At 41.6% G+C, this 24848-nt stretch overlaps 1 protein-coding gene across 1 annotated transcript; it reads left to right on the forward strand.

Moving 5' to 3' along the window:
• Positions 1–25: 25 nt before the first annotated feature.
• NUFIP1 (nuclear FMR1 interacting protein 1) lies at positions 26–24646 on the forward strand. The gene is made up of 10 exons (XM_062607382.1): positions 26–419; positions 655–743; positions 2557–2661; positions 3269–3331; positions 3648–3724; positions 11039–11131; positions 14583–14845; positions 18188–18316; positions 20015–20247; positions 23467–24646. The coding sequence occupies exons 1-10, from the start codon at positions 146–148 to the stop codon at positions 23806–23808; spliced, it is 1668 nt and encodes a 555-aa protein (XP_062463366.1). The 5' UTR covers positions 26–145; the 3' UTR covers positions 23809–24646.
• The last annotated feature ends 202 nt before the right edge of the window (positions 24647–24848 follow it).

Consider the following 24848-nt stretch of genomic DNA (forward strand, 5'->3'; position numbering starts at 1 on the left):
CCGCCACACTTCCGGCGCTGCGCTACTCGGGAAGACTTAGGGAGCGCGGCCGAGACCCGGAAGTGACGCGTTTTGTAGCGGCCGCTGGGGTGGCCCCACGTGGTGGCGGGAGCGCACCGCGGAGCAGGCCAGCGCCGGGCCCGACATGAACCCGTTCTCCTGGTTCCCGCCGCCGGGGTTCCCCCCGCCGCCCTTCTGCCCGCCGCCCCCCTGGGACCCCAGCCTCTGGGCTCCTCCGGGTGCCTTCCCCCCCCGCGGGCACTACCCTCCTCCCGACGGCTACTCGCAGCCGGCCGACAGCTGCCCACCTGCCGAGGGCTGCCCGCCAGGCGAACGCTACTCGCAGACAGAGAGCTACGTGCCTCCCGTCGCTTGGTACCCCCCGGCCTACGGAGAGCAACGGCAAGGCCCGTACGCTGGTGAGGGGCGTGCGGAAAATAGTCTCCTGGGCCCATGAACTCCTCACAGTCCCTCGCTGGTAGGGACCTCCCTGACCCATGGAGGGTGGAGGACTTCCCTTCTGACTGCGTGACCTGCTGTTCTTGCTGGTTGTGCAGCACTGGTTTGTCTCTCAGGCTCCTTCCACGCCACAGCAGGGGCTGTGATTTATTAGCTGCATGTATAACTGTTTTTTTTTTTCAACTTTTTTGGCAGGTGGAAACGGCAGTTTCTCCCAGAAATGGCAAGGCGAGCAAGGGGCTGGGTCAGGCAAACATCATCCAGAAGAAAAGAACAAACCAAAGGTAGGGACTGGATTCCCCAGCACGAGAAAGATAGGGACCTGTTGGAGTGGGGCCACAGAGAACCACTGAAACAGAAGGCTGCAGCATCTTTCCTATGGAGACAGGCTGAGAGGCCTGGAGTTATTCAGCCTGGAGAAGAGAGAGAGCCTGGAGAAGGCTTCCAGTATCTAATGGGGGAATACAAGAAAGGTGGAAAGGGGCTGTTTACAAGGGTATGGAGTGACAGAACAAAGGGGAATGACTTTAAACTGAGAGAGTGTATGTTTAGATTAGACATTATGAAAAAATTCTTCCCTGTGAGGGTGGTGAGACACTGGCACAGGTTGCCTAGCAAAGCTGTGGCTGCCCCATCCCTGGCAGTGCTCAAGGCCAGGCTGGATGGGGCTTGGAGCAGCTTGGTCTAGTGGGTGGTGTCCCAGCATTCGACACTGTCCCACATAACATCCTTGTCTCTAAATTGGAGAGACATCAATTAGATAGATGGACCACTCGGTGGATAAAGAACTGGCTGGATGGCCCCACACAAAGAGTTGTGGTCAATGGCTCAATGTCCGGCTGGAGACCAGTAACGAGTGGTGTTCTTCAGGGATTGGTGTTGGGACTGGTCTTGTTCAACATCTTTGTCGCTGACATGGACAGTGGGATTGCGCGCGCCCTCAGCAAGTTTGCCGATGACACCAAGTTGTGTGGTTCGGTTGATACCCTGGAGGGAAGGAATGCCATCCAGAGGGACCTTGACATGCTTGTGAGGTGGGCTGATGCCAACCTCATGAAGTTTAACCATGCCGAGTGCAAGGTCCTACACCTGGGTGGGAGCAATCCCAGGCACAGCTACAGGTTGGGCAGAGAAGAGATTCAGAGCAGCCCTGTGGAGAAGGACTTGGAGGTGTTGGTTGATGAGAAACTGAATATGCGCCGGCTTCAGTGTGACCTCACAGCCCAGAAAGCCAACCGTATCCTGGGCTGCATCAAAAGGAGCGTGACCAGCAGGTCGAAGGAGGTGATCCTGACCCTCTACTCTGCTCTTGTGAGACCTCACCTGGAGTATTGTGTGCAGTTCTGGTGTCCCCAACATAAAAAGGACATGGAACTGTTGGAACAAGTCCAGAGGAGGGCCACGAGGATGATCAGGGGACTGGAGCACCTCCCATACAAAGACAGGCTGAGAAAGTTGGAGCTGTTCAGCCTGGAGAAGAGAAGGCTGTGTGGAGACCTCATAGCAGCCTTTGAGTATCTGAAAGGGGGTCTTACAAGAGTGCTGGGAATGGACTACTCAGGAGGGACTGTAGTGATAGGACAAGGGGTAACAGGTTAAAACTTAAACAGGGGAAGTTTAGATTGGATATAAGTAAGTTATCTGCTGTGAGGGTGGTGAGGCACTGGAATGGGTTGCCCAAGGAAGTTGTGAATGCTCCATCCCTGGCTGTGTTCAAGACCAGGTTGGACAGAGCCTTGGGTGGCATGGTTTAGTGTGAGGTGTCCCTGCCCATGGCAGGGGCGTTGGAAGTAAATGATCTAAAGGTCCTTTCCAACCCTGACTCTTCTATGATTCTATGGTATGTTTGCAGAAATTACAGTTGATGGAAAGATGGTAGTGGAAAGAGCTGAGTGCAGGTTGCTTTGTTTGGAAGAGAAGTGATTTGAACTTCATTTTCGTCTTTGAAAATGTTGAAACATGTTTTATTGATGGCTTTATTAACAAAAATACTCATGGAAGTGTTTTGTCCCTAATTAAAGCCATGAATACCTTGTTGTCTTGTAACTGTATTCTTGACATGATCTCATAATTTTTTGATTTTGTTTTGTTTTGCAGAACAAAAAGAAAAAAGAACCCGTCTTCACTCATTATTGTGATACCTGTGACCGTGGCTATAAAAACCAGGAGAAGTACGATGAACATGTTTCACAGCATAAACAGGTTGATGAGTTCGGCTTATTTTATTTACACTTTGAGTTTCAACTCTGTCCCTGATAAGTAGTTAGCTGTAGTCACTCTTTGAATGAGTCTTTGCAAAGAGATTCCAGAGCTGCAAAAAATGTTAGAAGATTTTTTTCTGAATGTTGTGTGTAAGGGAGGTCTCAGTTGTATTTTTGGTTTTATTGCTGAAGTCATTTTAATGTCTGTCTTGTGGATCATTGCTGAATGGTAGGAATTAACTCATTGACATCAGTATAGCATAAAATTTTTTTGTGTGAAAAAACTTTGTGGAAAACATATTTTAAAATCCACTCCTTTACTGCAAAGAAGTATCAACATTTGAAATTGGAGTCTTGCAAATCCTTCTCTTAGGTTAACATTCTCTCCGTTTTTCAGATACATTGGCTTCACTGATTATTCTAAGATAGGATGAAATTTAAAGTGCGTTATCCCTTCTGACTGTTTTTACAAACACCTTTGTGTAGCTTAAAAGTTCTGTGTAGCTAAATGTACAGGCTTCCGGCACTGAGTTTTAAGTGCTCAAATGCTTGTTTATAATTTGATTGCATAACTCGGTGTGTCTCAAATTCGTCACCTTGTCTTGCAGTGCACAGAAGAAGGTTGCAATTTCAGTGCACACGAGAAGATAGTTCAGATACACTGGAAGAATGTAGGTATCCCCCTGGGTCCAGAATATGGATCTGTGCGATGTTTACTGTAGACCCTTTTGCTCTTCAGAGGCTTGCTTTCATCCTTCTGGAAGGCAAATGTATCACCTCTGACTAGAATCTGTTGCAAGACAATACTGTGGATGAGAATATGTTGAAAGCTATGACTTTGTTAAATGGGTTTATTATCACTGTGTCTCACCAATTTTGGAGATGTAAACAGTGCAATACTGCTATAGTTTGAGAGAATGATGCTTTTTTCCATGTATGTTTTTTTTCCTTCCCCTTTTAAACACCTATGAAATACTTTCTTCTTAGGCACATGCACCTGGTGCTAAAAGAATAAAATTGGATAGTCCAGAAGAGATTGCTAAATGGAGAGAAGAAAGAAAAAAGTGAGTAAGGCTTATGACCTATGAATTTGTTTTACTATATTTTCCCTGTATGATTGTTAGATGACAGCTAAAGGGCAGTAACAGCACATGCTGGCTGCTGCTGTTCCTTGGACTCTGCAAAACTCTTGTGATGGTGTTCTGTGTCAGAATGCCTGAGCCAGGAGGATGTGAGCTGTAGATACTATAATCATTTGGATGTTTATAACAGAAAGCAAGATACCAACATCTAGGAAGTAGATTTCCTAGATGTTTGATTTGGTACCCCAGGTAAGGTGAACAACTCATTCCTTTTAGCCTGATCTCTGAGACATTTTAGGTCAGAAATGTGTGTGTTTGCTTGGTGGATTTTCAATACCTAAGAAATCTGGAACTACTACACTGGCTGTGATTGCAGTACCTCCAGCTGTGTGAAAATTTCTGCAGCTTGTTGCAGGTGACTTGTTGTGCAAGTATACCCCAACAGGGAGTTTTCCTAATTTTTGAGATTTTTAGAATCATAGAATCATAGAATCGTTAGGGTTGGAAAGGACCCTAACGATCATCTAGTTCCAACGCCCCTGCCATGGGCAGGGACACCTCACACTAAACCATATCACCCAAGGCCTCGTCCAACCTGGTCTTGAACACTGCCAGGGATGGAGCATTCACAACCTCCTTGGGCAACCCATTCCAGTGCCTCACCACCCTAACAGGAAAGAATTTCTTTCTTGTATCCAACCTAAACTTCCCCTGTTTAAGTTTTAACCCGTTACCCCTTGTCCTGTCACTACAGTCTCTAATGAAGAGTCCCTCTCCAGCATCCCTATAGGCCCCCTTCAGATACTTTCCATATTGCTTATTTCTTTCCTACTTGAAAGAGAACAGCATCTGTGAATGATGCTGTTTTGGGTACTCTTAATTTGCATTGTACCTATGGTGTAAGGTAAAGTTACCATGTAGCCAGTATTTCTCATTATTTCTCATTCATGGTGGTATAGCTTTTTTCTGTTGACCAGTGTTGAAGTGTTAAAAAATCACACTGTACTTCCATAAGCCTTATACCACTGATTTTTTTCTTTTTTTTTTTTTTTTTAAATGAGTTGAACAGATTAAAATCTACCCTTTTCCAGCAGGCGAAAGATGCTGTAGGCTTTCCTTACTACTTTTCCTGACTTAAAATATAGTCTTGTAAGTGATCCATACAGAGGTTTTGGTTTTGTGTGTAGAAGTCCTATATACAGTGTGGGAAGTGATACAAACTCAGTTTCAAGGGTTTCTTTAAATGAAAATAAACCTAGTTGCCTGATGCAGTCATAATGATGAATCCAGCTTGTGTTTATGTCAGAAAGCAGTGTTAATGCATTCTTGCTTTGAACCTGACTTCTAGAATCATAGAATACCAGGTTGGTAGGGACCTGAGGGGTCACCTGGTCCAACCTTTCTAGGCAAAGCATGACCTCGACCTCAACAAGATGTCCCAGCACCCTGCCCAGTGTTGGGGAATCCACCACTGCCCTGAGGAGAAGGGAATATTATATTCCAATAGCTGATTGTTCTCATTGTGAAAATTCTCATTGTGGCTTCCCTTAATAAGTTTTTACATGGTGGCTTTGACAGAAGAATGAGTGGACTGTATGGGAGGCGATTTCTTTTATGGCCTTGTGTCACTTTTTGCTCTATTGAGAAGCAAAATTTTTCCCCATGTAGGCTGATCCCTGTTTTAACATTTTGTTGGACATGGCTTCAGCTTTTTCAAACTTCCCATGTTTAAACATGGTTAACCTGTTAACCAGATGAAAACTGCTTGTGATATGTGCAAGAGTAACTTTGGAATAAGATTATTTTTGGCTCCAAGTTTTCCTTCTATTCATAACATACTTGAGGGCTTGGGTTTTATATGCTTGTGGTCTACATATTGTTATCCTTTTTTTCCCCCCAACAGTGATACTTGCCACTTCTGTAACTTACAGTATGAAGTGCTAACAGGGATAGCAAAAACCAAAAATGTCCTTAGATTTGTCTGTCTGATGGCCTACATTTAATTTTCTAACATTAGCTCTAAGGAAGAACATCAGTGCTTGCGTGCAGAGTCTTTGCTGCTCATTTTCAACTTTTTATACAATTTTCTGTTTTGCGAGGCATTTGGGAAAGTTCCTCTCTAGTGGCTGATGCTAAGTTTTAAGTGTTGAAATTACGTGTAAGATGTGCGTGTCGGTACATGCACTACTATATAGTAGAACGTTAGGGAAGCAGGATCTGAATGTCCAGTCATGTTTTCGATACTGTTGGGGAGTATGTTCTGCAAGTCAGAGCAGCATTTTATCTACAAAGCAACATTTATCTACAAAGCAACAGTTATCTGCAGTTAATTGTAAGAATGATGCTCTGTCTGAGATTATTTTTCCTGAGTTTCTAGAGAATCTCATGGTGGATACCGTTGCTTTTTTTTTTTACAGGTAGGTATAATTTGGCTGCAGTGCAACAGTGCTGAAAGCTTTTATTCACTGCAGTGCAGTAAAATCAGTGGAAAGAAAGTCCAATAGTCATAACCAACAACCAAAAAATGCAGTATGGGATTGGTACCTTCTAAGCCAGTGCCACTAGGTGGAGCAGCTGTGGCTTATATTGGTATATTCAGTCCTGTGGGCATCGTAGTTAGCTATAATGGATGGGTGTAGAATGACTACCTGGGTGTCTTTTGTTACTCTTTGTACAGCAAGAAAAACTGTACTTGCATCCTGCCTTTTTTTTTTCTTTTAATTAAAAAGGAAAAGGGGAGAGAAACCCAGCTGAAACCTTTGTGAAGCATTAATTGGGTCGCCAGCAAAGCATCAATTTAGTACTGAAGGTCTGTTGTTGACTTGTAAATGTTGCATTGTACAGGGAAAAAAGGACACCAGAGGGAGACTGAGTTATTAGGCGGTTTTGGTTTATGGTGACAGGAAAAAGCCTTTTCCTTTCAAGAAGCTCCAGTCAGAGCTGAGAATGAATCTTTTTAGGTCATTAGTAGTTTGTTTCTAATTAGGTTGCCATGAATTAACATGTGTGTTTCCATGCTGCATGCCTAACAATCCTGTCTTGTTCTTTCAGCTGCTATAAATAATTACTTAGAGTTGAGATTATTTTTTTTTTTCTTCTTAATTAGCTGCTGTGTTGCTCAGTTGTGTATCCTGCTTAAAATCTTTTAGAAAGAGTCTGTGTTTAATGAGCACCTAACTGATGTAAAGGGAAGAGAAGGGAGAGAGCTGGTAAGGAGTGAGTATCTCTGGATGAAGTATGCTGGGCTAGAATGCTGTTTCCCTGATTCTGTACAGTGTCCTGTTCATTGCTGCAGCCTTCATGCCTCTGCTTACCTGAAAGATTCTTTAATGGTTTGTGGCCTGTTGAACCTGCTGAGCCAGGCAATCTAATTAAGCCAACAGCAATAGAGATGAAATTCTGCAGAATCTCAGGGTTCCCCTATGTTTTGCAGACAGATGGTTGTGAAGTCTGACATCAACTTTGGTGATAACAATCACTTTTCGTGTTTTGATTTGTCCCATCCCTTCCAAGTGTTGAGAAATGTGCTGTTTTCAGCATATTTTTTCTTAAACACAAGCTCGAAGGGAAGTATCTACAGAGCATTTCCTTGATGTGTCAGAATGAGGTGTTACTGTCTTCACTTTTTCCCAAGTGAGATCTGTCTTTCTAGCCCATCTGTTTCTAATCCAGCTCTTCTTGAGCAAAGGTTATTAGAATGTGGCAAGGGTACTCTGGTGTTAAAGAGAATCATTAAACTTATTTTTGCTCAGGTCCTAATATAACGTTGGAGGATCATTTTGATCTTGTGTGCTGCCTGTAAATTCTCCCTCTCTTCCCCTCCTCTCACCTACTTGGTTTTCTTTGTTCAGTCAGGGATTGACTGCTGTATTTCCTTGCAATACATCTCATAGGCTGAGCATGTGCTTAATGAATGAAGGCCAGTACTGTCAACCACACCACTTTTAATTAATTTGTGGTTTTCTAGTTGAATAATGATAATCCTGAAGTAGCTTGGAATCCTCCCTGGTGTTGTGTTTGTAGCAGTTAAATATGTAATAAGGAAAATAATTTCTTGCCACCTAGTAAAAGTAGAGAATATGAAGCAAATAGGAGGAATGTGTTGGTAGATCAAGGTAAACTTAGATACCGTAAAGTTACTCTGAAATTTACTTCAGGGATGGGTTAGCAGTAAAACTGCCTCAGCTACCATATGGTAAGATCACTGTAGAGATGCAATGCCTGATAAAATGCCTGGAAGTCTTAAACCAAGATTTTTATCAGCTATGTGTTGGGTCATCTTTGTTCCCTTTGGGCTGTCATGTCCCCTTTGCTGTTGATTGTGCATATGCAATCAAAACCAGCTCAAGAAATTACTGAGGCAATTTGATCCTAGTGCTGTTCCTATAAAGGTGATAAACTTTTATAGGTTTCTACTCAGAAAGTGTGTAAACTGCCGTAGAAACAAGTCTTTCTTCTATTACACATTGGCAAAGCTCTGGTTTTCCACTGTTTGCTAAGAGCTAATTTACTGTGATGTTGATGTGAGCAAGATAGAGTACGCTGGCTTATAAAAAATGTATAACTTTGGCTAGTGCACTCATTACCAGGGGCTGGGGGAAGCCCTATTCACTAAGAAGCACTTCTACTTCAGTGGTGTTTGTAGGTAGCATTTTAAGAACTTCATTTTGTTAGGAGAGGAGGAGGGCATGTCTTCTGAGAAGGATTCAAACCCAAGTCAGTTCATCAGATTTTAACACTTGGCCTTTTATGTGGAGAAGTTCAGTATAGGCTCTTCCTTCTGCATTGTCACACCTCTGCTCAGGAGCAGCCTTCCTGAATAAGAATCCTCTGTATATTAAAATAAATAAATAAATTCCTCTCTTTGATTTTTGATCTCTCTTGAGTAGTTTGTTGCTGTCCTTAGATAGTGAAAATTGCAAAGTCTGACATAGAGTTGTACCTCAAGACCGTAATGTTTCCATTGTAGGCATCTGCCTCCATTTAGGGTCCAGCTGCGTTTTCTTGCCTCCATGGGTCAATCTAGCTGATGCTAGAAGGTGCACAGACCCTTTGTGCTGGGGCTGTGGTACCTGATGGGTTGTGAACTTGCACTGGGGCTGGTACATTGTGGTGGGTGGGTAACTCTGGTCCATGCCTCTCTGGTCCACTTGCTCCTTGCAGGACAACTGGGGTTGACTTGGCCAAGATCCACTGGTGGGCTTAGCTTAGTCTCATCCTCACACAGCAGAGCATCTATGGAGGAGTGAACCCAGCCTACCTTGAATGGAGGCTGGTGACCTGTGGACTCTCGCATCTAGAGCTTACTGCCCACCATGTCCTTAGATAGAAGAATAAACTAGCAGGTGCTTGTGTGATCACTGAGAATGAAATTAAACACTGCACCTGTATTGTCAAAATAGGTTCAGATTCTGCACAAGGTAAAGGTAGTAAAATTAACGTTTTACTTAACATTTGAGAAGAGCTGGGGAAAATGAACACAACCACTACAGGTTGCTTCAGATGTGCTGTTGCAGGCATACTTGGACTTACAACTTGAGCTCTCATCAGCTGTTAGTTACTGCCTGTATCAACTGGAAGGGTGGTTTAGGAGAAATCTGTCTTGGCAATGAATTGAACTGAAAGCATTCATGACGTCCATTATGGTGGCTTGGTGGAGGGAGTGGTAACTCATAGGAATGAAAGTGGGAGGCAGTTACATCTCAAATCGTGTTGCGAGAGCATGTCTGAATATGTCCTTAATCAGCATAACTACAGGAGCACTTTGAAGACTCATTTGCTCCAGGATTAAGGGTCTTCCCTTATGTCTTTAAAAGAAAAAAGAAATTCTAAGACAAACCTGAGGCTTTTCTGAGCATAACTACTTATTTTGTAGTTCACTGTCTTGTGAGCTTTATTTGTGTGAAGGAAAGCATCATGTCCTAAAGCTGTGGAGAGATGCCAGGCATAAGAGTCTTTGCCAGTGCGAAGCTCTTAAGATTAAAAAATTCACTGCATGCTTGCTGTGTGCTGGGAGTGTAGTATCATGGATCAGCAAATGTAGCTAACAGGGCACAGTGGAGATAAAACTTCCCATCCCTATGCTCGGTTTTGCTGTATGGTGGATTTCCAGGAGAAATCCAATGAAAATAGACATTGACACCCCATGTTCACATCCTCTTAAAGGAAACAAGTTCTGTAGCATGTTTAGGTGTGTCCCATAGGAAATGCTTTCATCTTTTTCTCTTGGTACGTGGTTGAAGCTGTCTTGCATTGATGTGACACTTAACATTCATGTTATAAAATGGAGAATATGCATGTGGTAAGATTAAATATTTAGAGACGGATACGTATCCTTCTTGATAACTGCATATAGTGAGTAGCTGTTCTGAATTTCTTATTACTCCATTTTAATAGATTTATCAAATACACACATTGTGTTTCTATCCAGAAGCTGAGGGGAGTGGTGATAGTGCACATATGCTTCTCATTTGCCACCTGTATCTCAAAGCACTGGGATTTAGCTAACTGATGTTTACAGAGCAACTAGCAGAGCCATTTTTGAGCTTTGGTAATTTGCAGCAGCCTTTGCATGTTAGAACCAGCGTGGTGTTTGTCTGGAGGGAGGGATGCGGAGGGAGGTGGGGAATAGAAGAGGGGTGGTTTGGGAAATAGTTATAACAGCAAATTTGTTTTGATCTGCATGACTTAGCAATTTTTCTTGAAGCTGAATTAAAAAGGGGCAGTAATTTTGGTGAACTAGAGGTCAGTGTGCAAGCACAATACTGAATATTGCTTGAGAGGAAACTTGTGTGCTTTTCATTGACTGACGCATTAGAGGAATCTTGTGCACCCAGAAGTTGTTCTTACAAGCTTTCTTTTTATATTACAAGAACCCAGCAGTTGCTTTGCTAGAGGCATGTTGTGCCATTTAAGATCATTCAAATACTCCAATTGAAGCACCATAGAAATCAACTTGCAGGATTAAATCATGCTGTTATATGTAGGGATAGGCAGAGGGTCTGTAAGTGTAACTGCACTGTTTGTCTGTAGCTTGTTTGACGGTTTGGTAGATCTAATCATGCCAATTTGATATAATTTATTTTCTGATAATCTGAATATGTAAGCCCAAGTGAACTCAGGTTTCTTTTCCTAACCTTTTTCCAATGCCTTTTTAGAGAAGGAAACAGTCTGCTAAACTTCCATGAAATGCTTAAAAGATTTATTATGTTTATAGAGGATGCTGGTTTGGTAAAGGGGGAATTGGCATAGTACAATGAATCATTTAAGATCCAGTGAATTTGTTTTTCCTTCTAGAAATTTTCCTACATCGGCAAACATTGAAAGGAAGAAGGCGATGCAGATGCAAAAGGAAGAAAGGGGAGAAGTGCTGACTACCCAGCAGTTTGGGTAAGTGTTTTAAAACAAGCTAGTTACTTTTCTCCTCATGAGTGCAGAAGTACACTCTCTTGGTGTGGTCTCCCAGCACTTACTGCTTCCACTCTATGCACTATCTAGCTGCCCTTTGATGGGGACAGGTCATTTGACAAACTGCAGATATAATGTTCTTTTGTTTACAGTGCTTCATAGTCCAGTTAAATTAAACAATCATTGTATTAGAAATCTGATGCTCTTGCTGAATTTTGCACTCTGGCTTGTTTGAGAAAGCCATGTTCTAGTGGCCATTCATTAGATCAGTGTAACCTTGGTCTCTGAAGAAGGAATAATGGGGACAGAAGTCATGCAGCATAATGAATACAGATGATCTAATTGTTTAATGCCTGAAAATGGCCAAGGGAGTTTTTATTAGTGGATATGGCTTCTTACTCTCTCCTTTCAGGTGATAAATAAGTAATAAGGTGAAGAGGGGAGGAAGATTTAACTTAATTTCCATAGCTTAAGTAGTACCACTTCTTTCTTATACCCTCCGTAATCTTTATCTACCTGTTACCTTTGTTATGAGCTTAATACTTACTCCTCTTGAACTTGTATCTGTTCTCTCCCTTTGATTGGGAAATTACTTTCCGGCATGGTCTTTGTTCTTTTCTCATCAGTGTCAATGTTCTTTGGAACCAGCTAACTTCATTAGCTCTACTTTAGGGCCTGTGGGAAGGCTGTTTAAAAAAAAACGTTATAATGATCTGTGCTCACAGAATGTCACCTATTTAAACTAGAGCAACTCGGCTGGAAGGCAGGAGCAGACTCAGTCCTAAGGGCTCTTGCTAAATACCATTTACTGCTGCATGGAAGTGAAGCTGGACCTTGCCTAGGGGCTTTCTTTGGTTGTTTTCTTAATAGGGATGACACCAAAGCAATAAAAACTTGCACCGTGGTAAAGTGGTTGAAACAGTGCAGAATAGGTTCATGTCAGGCTAGTATAATTTGTGAAATGGTGATAGTGCAGATTACATTAGTGCAGTGTGGGTTTCAGAAGATCCATTTATCCACCCCTTCTAGCTGGTTGTCTTTCATGATTTTGGAAGGAAAGATTTATAAAAGTCTGAAGAAAGTAAAGCTTCCTTCATAGGATATAAAGTTGCAGAAGTCCTTTGGGCCCAAGGAACCAAACCTGGGCGCTGAGACTAAAGCTGCAAACACGTAATATGTTTGGAGATTCTTACAAACAAAGATGAATTTTGCTTATCACAGTAACAAACTGATCTCTACAGGTTTATTTGGTAACTTTTGTGGCTGTGAGTCAGATGCATTATGTAGTCTTAAATGTCAATCAGCAATTCCATACTGTTATGTTTGTTAGTGACTTTATATCTGGAAAATTGTTTGGAAAAAGAGTCCTTAAAATTACAGGTTGTTTGCTTTCACTCAGTGACCTTTAACAGTGGTTGATTCTAGAAATATCGTTTTTTTTTCTTTCCCCTGAGCTGCTAGTGGTATAGACTTGATGACTTGTCCAAAGAGCTGTCATTTCTGCTTTGTATGTCAACAGTGAAGATCCTGGAATTGGTGCTTATCTGGCAAATTTACTGATGCATGAGGTAAAAATAGAATGCAGCTTATTCTCTGCAAGCTGTACTATTAAAGCAAATAGCTAAGTAAGATTTAGGAAGGATTAGATACTTAACGCTTCCAAGGTGCTTTCCATTTGTGGTTGTCTGAAGTGCTTTACACTGCTAATTCTCAGCATCCCCACGTGTGAGATTAGAGATGCAGAAGGACCACTTTGGTTGTCTGTCTGGTGTCTTGCAACAGCTGAGTAAGAGCACATGGCTCTTTATCCCTTCTGAAAGGGATGTGAAAACTAGTATATCTCTCATGAGGGGAAAGCAGAGAGCACGTGCCAGGCTGATGTTTGTTGGGATGTGTTTCTGACCTTGGGGTTCCTTTCTGGGTGTTTGAGGCCCCAGGGAAATCGAACTCTTGTTTTTAACCCTTGGTCAAGGACAACACCTCTAGTTGAGTCTATATTTTCTCAATATCTTATAGGTTATACAACAGTATCCTGAACTTAGAATCTGGTTATACAAATTCAGAAATGCAGTTCTCTGTCTAAATGGAGTTGAATTCTGGGAGCCAGTATTGATCTCCTTTAGTGGATGAGAGACTGATGAACAGGAAGGTGATGGCTTGCCTCTTGTGCCACGGGAGCGCTACAGTGGATGATGCTCTCAGGGTTGAGCAGTCAGTGTTAGACACTGTCATGAAATGACTGGAGAATGAAATGTGTTTTGTTGCGATATAAAGCCGTTTTGAATGCTATGGCAGGAACAGTTATTTTTAAGAAGAACTTAATTAGGCTGGAAAGGTATGGAAGAGAGGAGTGTTGGTAATAAGAATGTTTCTCTACAAGAAAAGAAGTGGGTAGCTTGGAAGGGCTGTATGATGGAGGTCTAGAAAAATCTTTATAGGTGGGAAGAGGTGAATATAATGCAGTTATGCATTGTTTTTTTTCAGCTCGAAAAGGATGGAAGGTACCAAATGACCATTTTAAACATCAGAATGCAGATAAACTAAAGGAAGTAATTTTTCACAAAATGTTAACACCTTGCTACAAGATTTCAGGGATGCCAGCCGTTCACACAGCATCCCACAGAGTGAGATACAAAACCATCAGTGAGAGAAAGTCACTAAGTGGTACACCACAGAAAAGTAGGTGCGGAGAAAAGTGACCATTCACCCTGCCACCCTGTTTTTATGCTTTTTTTGTAATTTCCTCAGTTGTTCCACTGGCTGCTTCTCAGTGAGAATGCACCAGGTTAGAAATACACCTGTGAGACTCTGCATGCAGGTACATGACTCCAGACCTAGATAGAAATTTCAGTAAGAAGCTGTTGTACCAAGTGTGGTACAGTTGACTAGGAATAACTGGACCTCTGCCATGCTGTAGGTGAGGCTGAGGGGTAGAGTATGGGGCAGAATGCACCATGGGGCTCATCCAGGATGGTAGATCTTGTGTGTCTTTTGTGGTTGGAATGCGCAGCTGGTGAGTAGCAATCTGGCTTTGCTGAATTAAGTTTCTGTTGCTTGAAAATAAGTATTTTCAGGAAGCTTAGGTTATCCCTTCTATATTGGCTTTTCTGTCTAGGTAATGTGACATGAGCACTCAGTGTCCTGGCACCTTAGAAGATCAAGGAACTTGCATAGCCTATGAACCCTTTGCCTTGTTAAAAAATAAGTCATGAACTTCAAACTCTTCATTTAGGTTCCAGCTTTGTCATATTGTCCTGCCAATGAGATGAGCTGTGACTGCCTGTCTGGTCTGTCACCATATGTTAGCTGAGCTGGAGTAAGTCCTGGCATCATGCTGTGTTGCTGAGTCTTAAATCTAAGCCGTTTGATTATGTCAGTTAAGTTTATTCTCATAGCTTGTCATTTGTATGAGCTTTGTGTTTCTATTCTCCAGCAAAATGAAGGGGATGTGGAAACCTTCAGGAAATGAAGAGAGGCTTGGGCAGCAAGGAAGACAGAAGAGAAGACAGAAGCGCCCGTTTTGGAAGAAATTTAGGAAAAATGGTGACGATTACAATGTACATAAAACTCAAAATGAAGCAAATGGGGCAGAAAATGGCATGTGTGAAAAGGAACATGAAAACGAGCATGCTTTGGCATCTCAGCCATACAGGAAGGATGTAGACCCTCTTGGTCTTCTGGCAAGCAGTGATGTTGGTAAGATGAAGGAACTTGGAGTACTTTTAAATAGTACTGCTGAAGTTATTTCTGATCTTTTGTGTAACTAGCAACTTCTGGGTTAGTCAAACATCCTCGCACCTAAAACTTGCACTTAAAACTTTTAAATGGAAATGTCCGTAAAGCTTGATCCTGATTCAGGACATGGTCTTCTAAGAAAATTCCCAGGATAGTTATTGTGCAAGAATGGGTCAGTGCTTTATCTAAAGAATTCTGTACAATTCTGTATCATCTAAGAATGCTTAACCTAAAGAGGAAAAGATGTTGGTAGACAGGATGTGGGTGTGTCTTGGATTTGAAAATTAACCACACTGGATACTTATTTATCTTAGCTTTATGTGTTTTAAAATACATTACTGGCTTTAAATCAATATTTGGCTAGCAAACTGAAGAGGTTTTCTGGGCTGTTAACGGAGCACCTCAATTCTGTCGTTGTTTTAACAAGCACTTTATCATAATAATCCTATTGTACCTATAATCCTCTGATTAGAAATGCTTTGTTGTCCAAAACACTTAAATGGGAGAGGCAGCAAATGGGAAGTGGTTTGGGCCATAGGGAAGTGACGCTGTAGTAACTTCAGGAAGAAGAAAAGAAACAGCATCTGAGTTCTTCTATATTTAGATGCTGAAGCTTCTCCTTGCTAGCCAGGGGTTTGAAAGTGTGTCCATAAGGTTTGTGTACAGTATTACGTGTTCTGCCATAAATACTGTGCAACAGTCTAAAGGACATGCGCCAGCTTAGGTTGCTAAACCAATGTGAAATAAAATCTTTATAAAGTCAGAGGAAGAATAAAGTACTTCAACAATCAAATTATTTTTAAAGACTATTAAATATCCTGTTGCGGTTTTTAGAATGTGAAAACGAATGGATTTCCTTGTAGGAGTCAAGTGAATTACTTAAAATGTCAGCATTTTTCTTTTAATTCTGTTTTTTTTTTTTGCTGTATTGTTACTCTTGATACTCTCCATATGTGTGTGTTCTTTGAAATATTGCTGCTTAGTTTTTTTTGGTGAGCATGTCTTGTTTCCACATTCTGGCAGCAGTATAAACTCCAGATATAACTATTTATAATATAGTCAAGAGTGATGCAGTACTCTTAGAATATGGCATGTAAGCTGACTTACACCAGCTATTTTTAGCAACAAGGCTAGAATGCATCCCCTGGAAAGATGTCTGATGCAGAGTTTTTCTTCTTGAAAACAATCTTCAATTAATGGGAACAAGAACTCAGCATCCCTATGCAATTTGTTTATTCCACTGATCTCTGCATGTTGGGAAAATTAAGTATGCTTAAATGTAATTTTATTTCCCCACAGCATCTGTGTTTTACTTAATGTTAAAAAGTCTAATTATACCAAAGTACAGCTAGTAACTGCTGTTGTAATAGATAGAAAAGGAATGGGGTACTTGCTTATGCATTATTAAAGCCAGGTGCTGTCTTTATTCTACCCAGATAATAACAAACATAGTGTTAAGTAGAACTTCAGAAAAAACATGCAACTGAAATCTATGATTTTCCAGTGTAGGTGTTTAAACCTTCCTAACAGCAGCAGCCCTTCCTCTAGAAGGAATGTATTTTTTTTTTTTATAATCCATTCACTTAAGTTCTGCGTAGTGGTCAGTTCCTTCAAAGATAAGAAATTGAATGGGAGGTGACAAAACAAATATTTTTTCCTCTTGATTTATAAACAGGAACAAGGTAGGATGATGGACCTGTCAGGCATAAAATTGAGGTGTGTACTGACCAGAAACACTCAGTTGTATTCAGTAATACATAACAGTTCCTCCGAATGTGTTACTCTCAAAGAGAAAATATATTGCAGTAAATGTGTTTTCCTAATTTGCTAAAAACCAAATTAAAAGTAATTCATTAAACCTTAATAAAAAGGCACCCAACCACACTATGCACTCAACATTTTGGATGAGCTAGGAAAAAAGACAGAAAAAAATTGGAATAACTTGCAGTAAATGCTATTTTTATAATCTCTTAAGTATATGCAGGTGCTATGTATTCTCCCTTAGAAAAAGCCACTGTGTTCGGCATGAGCTTCCAGTGTAAATTGGCATGATTATTAAATTGGTGAGAATCAACCTTCCTCAAAAAGAGCTCAGAGTTGAAAGAGGGAGGTTAAGTAGTTGAGGTAAATACACACCTATTTATCTGAAAGTTGTTTTACCCAAAAGCATGAGCTCCAGTGAAACAAATTGTAAACTGTTAACGGTACATTAGAAGAGAGAAATATTTGTGATTTCAAAATGAAGATCTCAGAAGTCTGTATTTCAGTAAACCTTTCTAAGGAGTGAGGCAGCTTTCCTGTGGGACAGGCTCAGATGGAGAAAGAATGGGAGAAGGCACAACTCTTTGTGAAAGTAAGATTGCAATCAGTCTTCCCCTAGAAGTTTCAACAAGCTGGTTTGTCAAACTATTTCTAGGAGTTTTGTGTGTGTTTGTGTGTATGAAATTTATATGCAAGTATATTAGTGAAAAGCATTTCCTAGTTTTCCTGCTAATTCTTGCACTGTTCATCCTAGATTCTTTCCAAGATTTTAGTGCATACAGATCTTTTGCTTCAAACTAAAGCTGTCACAATTTTGCATGTTTATTTTTAGGAATCTTTTTCTGTTAGGGCTCTGTTTTCCTAGTATCTTCAATTTTAGCATTTTTGGTTACTTGCCTCCTATCTTCCTGACATTCTTTTTCTTGGTAGTTTGAGACTGTAATACCTCTCTTTCTGCATGTCTGTAATGCTCTGCAGGGCATTACAGCTGCAAGTGTTCTGAAGTACAGCTGAAATTTGATCATTTGATTTGTAACCTTGGTTCTTAATGTCCCCTATGAACTCTTCTACTATCAAAAAATTGCTTTGCTATTCAATTCTCACTTTGAATGAGCCTAATTCTCTCCCGACTGGCTTGTGAATCATTCTCCTCCACCCCTCGCCTCCGCAGGACTAAATCCAATAAGACTTCAAAACATATTATGATATCTTCTCTCTCTCTCTTTACCTTCACTTGATACTAAAAACCTATAATTATGTTTGGTATGTAAAGAAAGAACTAGAAAGCTCAAGCTCTTGTTCAGGAAACTTTTTGCTACAGTAGTTTTGCTGGCAGGACTGTAAACCAGCAGGGAGATGACTTTGCCACCGAGTATCTGTAGAGGGTAGGCAAATGTGTGGCTTTCCTGTCAGTCCATGGTATTGAACAGTGGTGCCCAATGTCAGGCTTCTGTAGTAATGAGGTAGGGATTCACCTGCAAGGATGGCTGTTGGCATGCAGGAGTACTGAAAAAACCCTTCTTGCCTTTTCTTTCCTTGCAGAATCCGACAAGGATGAAGCAGCAGCTGAAGACGGGAGGCTGGGTTTGACTGTTGTTCCCAAGCAAGTCACCTCTGCTCTGAGTTCCTTGTCAGCCAACTATGGCAGTGCATCTGACAGCGAGTCTGAAGGTATGTAGAAGTACATCCCTTTTTCCCTTTCTACCCTATGTCACTGTGCTGATGCAGACTCCAAGCAATGATAAAACTTGATCACAAATTACTCTTCTTTGGCGAGGCTTCACCTCTCCTGTATTTATTTGGTCCTTTGTCAACTCTCATCTCATTGCCCAGCCCGTGTGTATTCACAAATATATCACTTATGAGTGCAGTAGCCCAGTGGTAGCTCTACGTCTCCAACTGCTGAAAGCAGAACCTATATAGTACTTACAATTTCTTGAGGAAAAAAACTTTTGAGGGAAATCAAGGGTGTTGCAGAAGAAAATATAATGTGTAAGCTGTGGCTTCCATTTAGCAAAGATGTTAAAGTAATGGCAGTTCAGCTGCTATATCTCCAAATATTTGGCTATGGAAATGCCTTTCGATTTCTGGCCTGCCTACCAGCTCTGAATAAGCTGGTTTGTATCTGCTCATTTTTAGGCTTATACTTGTAAAAAGCGAAACTTGTTAAAAGTTATGGATGTTGTTGCAGTCTGGGTATAGACCCTTTCCAGGTTACTTTCAGTGACAGCCCATACTGGTATAAGCCATGCATAAAGATGGACTGGGAGGAGTAAAAGGTTATGCCATTGTTCTGCTCCTCTTGTTTCCCCCTTGCTCCCTCCTCCCAGTTTTGAGCACTAACTAGGGTTACTGAGTGAGCCATTACTTGTTCCCAGTGTGGTGCTAACTCCCAGTCTCAGAGAAGCACCTGGACATAGCACAGCGTTTGTGCAGACATGGCATGGGATGGCCTTTTCCACTTGGCCTGTATCACATCTCATGCCCCTGCTCCCCAGCCCTCCAGCATACTTCAGAAGGCATCAAGAGTTTACTGAAAGACTGGGTGGGTTTTTTCACTCCTCTTTGCTTGCCTTTTCTCAGCAGCATGTGCTGGGTTAAAGGGGGAGTATAAAATGCCTTTGGTTAGTAATTGATGAGTAATTGAATTTCCCGAGCCTTTTTTACTCTTAGTTGGGCAAAGAAAAAAGAAACCTGTCCTCAGTCTCACTTCAAATTCTGTTTGAACAGTGCCAGGAAAAAGCTGTTATGCTCACCCTGTGAACAAATTTCCATGTCCTTAAGGGCTTTTTCCATAGAAGACTGCTGGGTGTTGCAGTAAGACGTGAACTCTCTAGTACTTGAATTTTGTGCTTCTCCTGAATGTATGCATCAGTGTATGGTATGGAACTGCTGCTGCCTCTCAATTTTGCAGGTAGTTACTATGCTTTATGTGCCCTGGATGGCTTACCCACAGTTACAGAGTATCTAGAATTTAACTTGGGAATTCTCTGCCCTAACTGTATTATGATTTTTCTCGGCAGCCAAATTTATGGCAAGCTATTTTTTGAAGCAGGAGCAATGTACTTTCTAGGTGATAAGAAGGCAGAGGCTGGAAAATCTCGTTCAGCTCTTACTGCTTCTGTTTTTCTTTTTGTATTGCAGAATATAAATATCTTGTTTTCTTCCCTGTGAATGGAGATTATTCTTTGTATTTTAAAAGGAGCTCCAAAGCAAACAAAACCCTCCCTTCCCTCAAGTAAACCTTGAACATCTTCACATCAGGTTATGTGAGCAAGAATAGTGCTAACTAACTGCCAGTGCATGGAGATATAATGATGTTAAAAAGGCTTTTAAGTTTGAGATGAAAGTGTGTTCTTTTTCTTTAAGAAATCCCTGTCAAGACTGCAACAAAAACTGAGAAAAACCAGCCTGCACTCAAAAATACGCCTCAAACTGCTTCTGTTCCTTGGAGCCGAAACCCAAAGCAAAAACGTCCAGAACATGCAGGAGCGATGTTGAGAAGCTCAAATTCAAATGCACGTCCCCCCAGAGGGCCTGATAACTGCAGCAAGAAAACATTACCTTTCCTTCCGAAGCGCCGTCCAACTCTGCTGGAAATGGTAACAGTCTTAGTGATAAAATAATGCCTCCTTGTACCAGAACAGTGCTATACGTGAGCAGTTCTCCTCTTCCCTCTTGGAAGTTAGAGCAGTTTGTTAGCAAAGGTCGTGTCTTAACAGCAGAGTGAGTATTTCACTTGGAGAAGGTGTAGATGCTTAAATACACAGGTAGAAGTACCCTGGTGAGCAGGAGATGACAGCTTAAACATGTGCCTAAAATGAGCTACACAAAGGACAAAACCTTTACTCCTCCTTCTCCCCTATCCAAAAGGTTTTGTTTGCGAGTGATCCCATCAGCTTTATTCCAGCCTTTCTCCCTTTGCTCCTGACTTTGCTATTCAGCTGCCTTCCTCTGACCAAGGAGCACATAACTTTTTCAGATGCAGTCAATAAGATCATGCTGATAAGGGTGTTGATGCCTTAAACTGTAGAGTGGTGTTGAGCTGCAACCTGCATATGCATGAGGTAGGCATGTTTACGTCAATCTGAAGAAGTGACAGCACTGCTACCTTGAAGAACTTGTTGGTGTCTCAGAAAGTTAAGAAGAGGTTTGTAGTCTGGGGTGTTACGATTCTGGTTTTGGTAATAGTTCAGAGCATCCTATTTGAAAGCTTGGTGGCTTTCTTTGAAGCTTTTATTGCTTTTAAGACTCAGAAGCAGTATCAGATAGTAGGCTACCCTTGTGATTTTGTGAATGGCCTGCATAAAGCTCCCCCATCAAGGGAAAACTTGCTCTGGACAGAACACAGTGGAAAGCAGGGTGCCACTGACATCAGGGCCCTGAAACAGCACAGGATGTTTAGGCAAGAGATACCTGATAAGGCAAATCCCAAGCTGCAGATGCGGGAGAAGTCCCTTGATCGTCCTTTTAGCAGATAGTACTGTTCGCTGCCAAGAATTACAGCTCCTAGTGACTAAAAAGGAAATGTTTGTCCTTTGTGTAGCTCCCTAAGCATGCAGTTGTCTTTATCTCTTGCTCTTCAGAGTTGTTGGTGATCAAAGCAAAAGAGGACTCTGAAATAGTCAGATGAAGTCCCACAAGCTGAGAGAAGCTGGCAGAACATTGGAAGCCTGAACTGTAGCTTGCCAGTATAGTTCATTTTCAAAACTGTATTTTGGTGTGTGGGGTTTTTTTTTTATCTTTTAATGTTGCTCGAAACTGCAGTCAAAGGATGTGTACTGTGGCTGTGAATCACAGAGGAGTGCCTGAGATTCACAGGTAGGCTGCCACTGTCAGAAATGGTCATTGTGTAAGAACTTTGAGGAAGCAAGGTTGAAATTTTACAGTGAGTCGTTGCTGAGAATTCATCCAAAAAGTGAGGAAGTAGAATTGTTATGAAAAGGATGTTGTGTCAGTGAAATGATACTTTCATTCTCCTACCTCCCCTTTTTGCTATAAAAGAGCGGGTAGGAGAACACCTGCAGATGTCTATTGCAGTCATTCAGCAGTGGGCTTGGGCACTAGTAAAGCATTCTTATTGTAGCCGTGCAAACAGTAATGTGTGTTTAGCCATTCTGTATGCTGATAAAAGGCTTGCATAGCATCACGCCACTGATACCTATCCCTGAATTAAAAAATATAATACAAAGATAGAGTCTTTGGTAGGGTGATGGTGCATCCCATCTGTGCTGTTATTTGGCCATTTGGGAATTCAGCAGTTCCTCCTAGTCCAGCAAAGAGAACATGGCTATGCTGTCCCATCTCTGCCCTAATGTGCATCTCTTTGTTCAGATGGGGGGTTTCTGAAGACCCATTTTAGGTGTCAGCTGCTTGTAACACCTTGTAGTAACTAGCCTAAATAGAAATATGCACACGTTAAAGTGGCTGGTTAAACCACTGTTGAAACTTGCAGCAACAGGAAAGCTTCTCTGTGAAATTACAAGCCAAATTTTGCTAGATCTCCTGCAAGTGTGAAATGATCAGGTAGTTGCAGATTTAGCCACTTGCTTTAAACTCGTTTCGTCAGAGTACTGGTTCTGCTGACACTCACAATGACAAAAGGTCCTTCAGCCTTCTGGCTGATTCATTTTTTTTAACATCAAGTGAACTTCTGTGAAGTTAAAGGAGATGCAGGAGGTCTTTAGCACTTTAAGATACTGTATTAGTAGATTACAGCCTAAACCAGTTATTGCTGTTTAAATCCAGTCTAGTACTTGATGAAACATGTCCTTTTCTTGAATTTATAACTATCGTTTACTCAGATGGGTTTTCTAATAAAAAAATGCATGGGATGTTAAATTACAGATACACTATAACCTGAGAAGTGTAAAAGATGCTAATAGACTTGCTGTCCTGATGTACTGGAATGTGTTGCCTAGTATTACAGTCCATGGTATGAGAACATTGTCATCTGGGTCTGCACTTGGATAACTGGGGGGGAAATTCTTAATATAGGAATAGGTATGTTCAGTGAGATTCTCTACCACTTGAGCAAAATGAAACCATCAGCTTAATCCAGAGATACCATGAGAGTTACCAGCTTGTGCTACCTGCCTTAGTGTGTTAATGGTGCTTAATGAGCGGTGCTTAAATATGTGCACTGTGGGCACATAACTGTTTTTTGTCCTTTTCAGTGGTACACCTGTGTGCCACTACCATGGTGACTCATGGCTATTATGAGCCTCTATCACTAGAAATGGTGTTTGACCACTAACGTGTGCTGCTGCCCAGAAGAGCAACTCCCTCTGTGCTGCCTTTTCTCTGAATGCCTGCTCCCCGCCTCTTTTTCTCTGCTGTGCTGGGCCTTTTGCTGACCCTGTTCAGTTTTTGACACACAAGACCCTAAAAAAACCCTAAACAAAGAATAAAAGTACCTCAGAACACCCACTACTTGCTGCTAATTGTCAGGCTTATTTTATTCCTGGCTGGTGAGTTGAACTGATGCAGTAAGGGGTCTGATCTCCCCTTAGCCAAGGGGACAGCAAGCCCTTAGACTGCCCAGCCCAGCAAGCTGTGTGGTAGTGCTGTCAAACGCAATCACTGGCTCTGCCAAAGCCTCAGTCAGTGGGAAGACACCAAATGTGGGATTATGTGGCTTTTCTGTGCTATGTCTGGTAAGGTAGTCTCCTGCCCTATGTATCCAGGACAGGACTCCTGTGAGAAAGCCAACTATTTTAATTCAGAGATGTTCAAAATTACTGACTAGAGCTGTACATCTTCTAGGCTTGTATCAGAGCAACAGAGGGAAATGTGCATCATCATCTCTTCTTTCTTTCCAGTTACTGGCCCAGGACATCCGGCACGAAAGGAATGTGATTTTGCAGTGTATTCGATACCTCATCCGGAATAACGTGTTTGGACTTAATTTTAAAACAGAACCACAAGCTGAAACAGAGACTGAACAGCCCGCTACAACAGCTACAGCAGAGTCTTTGGCAGACAAACTCAATGAATCTAGTTGTTCTTGTAGCTCTGACCTTCAGTTAGCAGGAGGAAGAGAAGATGCATTATTAATAGCCCAGGGTGAGAAAGCACCCGAGGATCAGACTTCGCAGATGGCTCACTTGGCAGATGAAGACACATGGGAAACCCCGTCAATTCAGTGTGAACAAGTACTGTAGATGATGTCTGTTGTGGACGGTAAAGCAGAGGCTCATGTTTTCTACCTGACTGATGCTTTTTGAAAAACATCGGTATAACAAAATGATCATTAAATTACATACTGAGAACTGTTAAAGCCACTTTTCTGATCTGTTCTGCCTGAGGTAGCCATTTCCTTGTGAAAACATTATCTGCTTTGAGTAATTGCATTTCCTTGTGGCAGAAAGGCAGCAGTGGCACAGAGTAGGACCTTGCCTAGAGTAGGTGCAGATCCTCACTTTTGAGCTTCAGAGTTCTGAATGTTTTACCTGTTTAGGAAGTGTGTGTCAGTCCATCACCAGAGCCAAGTAATACTGTGGTAGGGTGTATCTCCCTTGTGTGAAATTGTGGTCTGGTGTGATGTGTCTGGGAGGAACTTAAGTATCCAGGATTATTTCAGTGTCCTTCTGAAATTTTAATTCATTGCACATTTTGTTTTTCCCAGCTGTTATTGATACAATACATCCAATATAAATGCAATAAGTCCCGTATACAGTGAAGAAATTAAATGGAAGATATAGCTGACCTGGCTCTAAAAGCAGTGCTTGCAGTAGGAGTCTCTTCCTCTCTGAGCCAACTTACCCAAGCAGAGAAATGGAAATGAGGGTGCAGACTGATGCAAGAAGCATTTTTTAATAAAGAAAGAAAGAAAGAAAGATGTGGCTGTTAACTGCTTGCATCAGTGCTAGGTTGCTGGCTGACCTCAGGTACCCAATATTAAGCCGTAACTGCTGTTGCAGTCATTGCCTGACAAATCTAACTTTTGAAGCAAAATCTTGATATTAAGAATATTATTAAAGTTCAGAAAGTTTACCAAGAGTTACTGGTTTGACCTTTTTTAATGTGCATTGGGAGATTATTAGTTGACCTCCTGGAAGAATGCCTTCCTTGGTGCATTATTATGGTGTTCCTACAACATTCAGTGATCTGTTTTTCATAGATCTGTGTGTACATCCATAGTGTTGTGAACACTAAAAGCATCAGCCAAGGTTTAGAAACAAGTTTAGCCTTTTGATTACAT

This window comes from Pezoporus occidentalis, unplaced genomic scaffold (genome assembly GCF_034315485.1).
Source record: "Pezoporus occidentalis ecotype Australia unplaced genomic scaffold, CSIRO_AGI_Poc_V1 ctg122, whole genome shotgun sequence".
Taxonomy (NCBI): domain Eukaryota; kingdom Metazoa; phylum Chordata; class Aves; order Psittaciformes; family Psittacidae; genus Pezoporus; species Pezoporus occidentalis.

Bases quoted from the DNA above. Each gene is read 5' to 3' on its own strand.
- NUFIP1 (XM_062607382.1), top strand. From the start codon at position 146: ATGAACCCGTTCTCCTGGTTCCCGCCGCCGGGGTTCCCCCCGCCGCCC. The intron at 3,725-11,038 runs GTGAGTAAGGCT...TTTTCCTTCTAG, and splicing joins TGGAGAGAAGAAAGAAAAAA to AAATTTTCCTACATCGGCAA. The intron at 14,846-18,187 runs GTAAGATGAAGG...CTTTCCTTGCAG, and splicing joins TCTGGCAAGCAGTGATGTTG to AATCCGACAAGGATGAAGCA.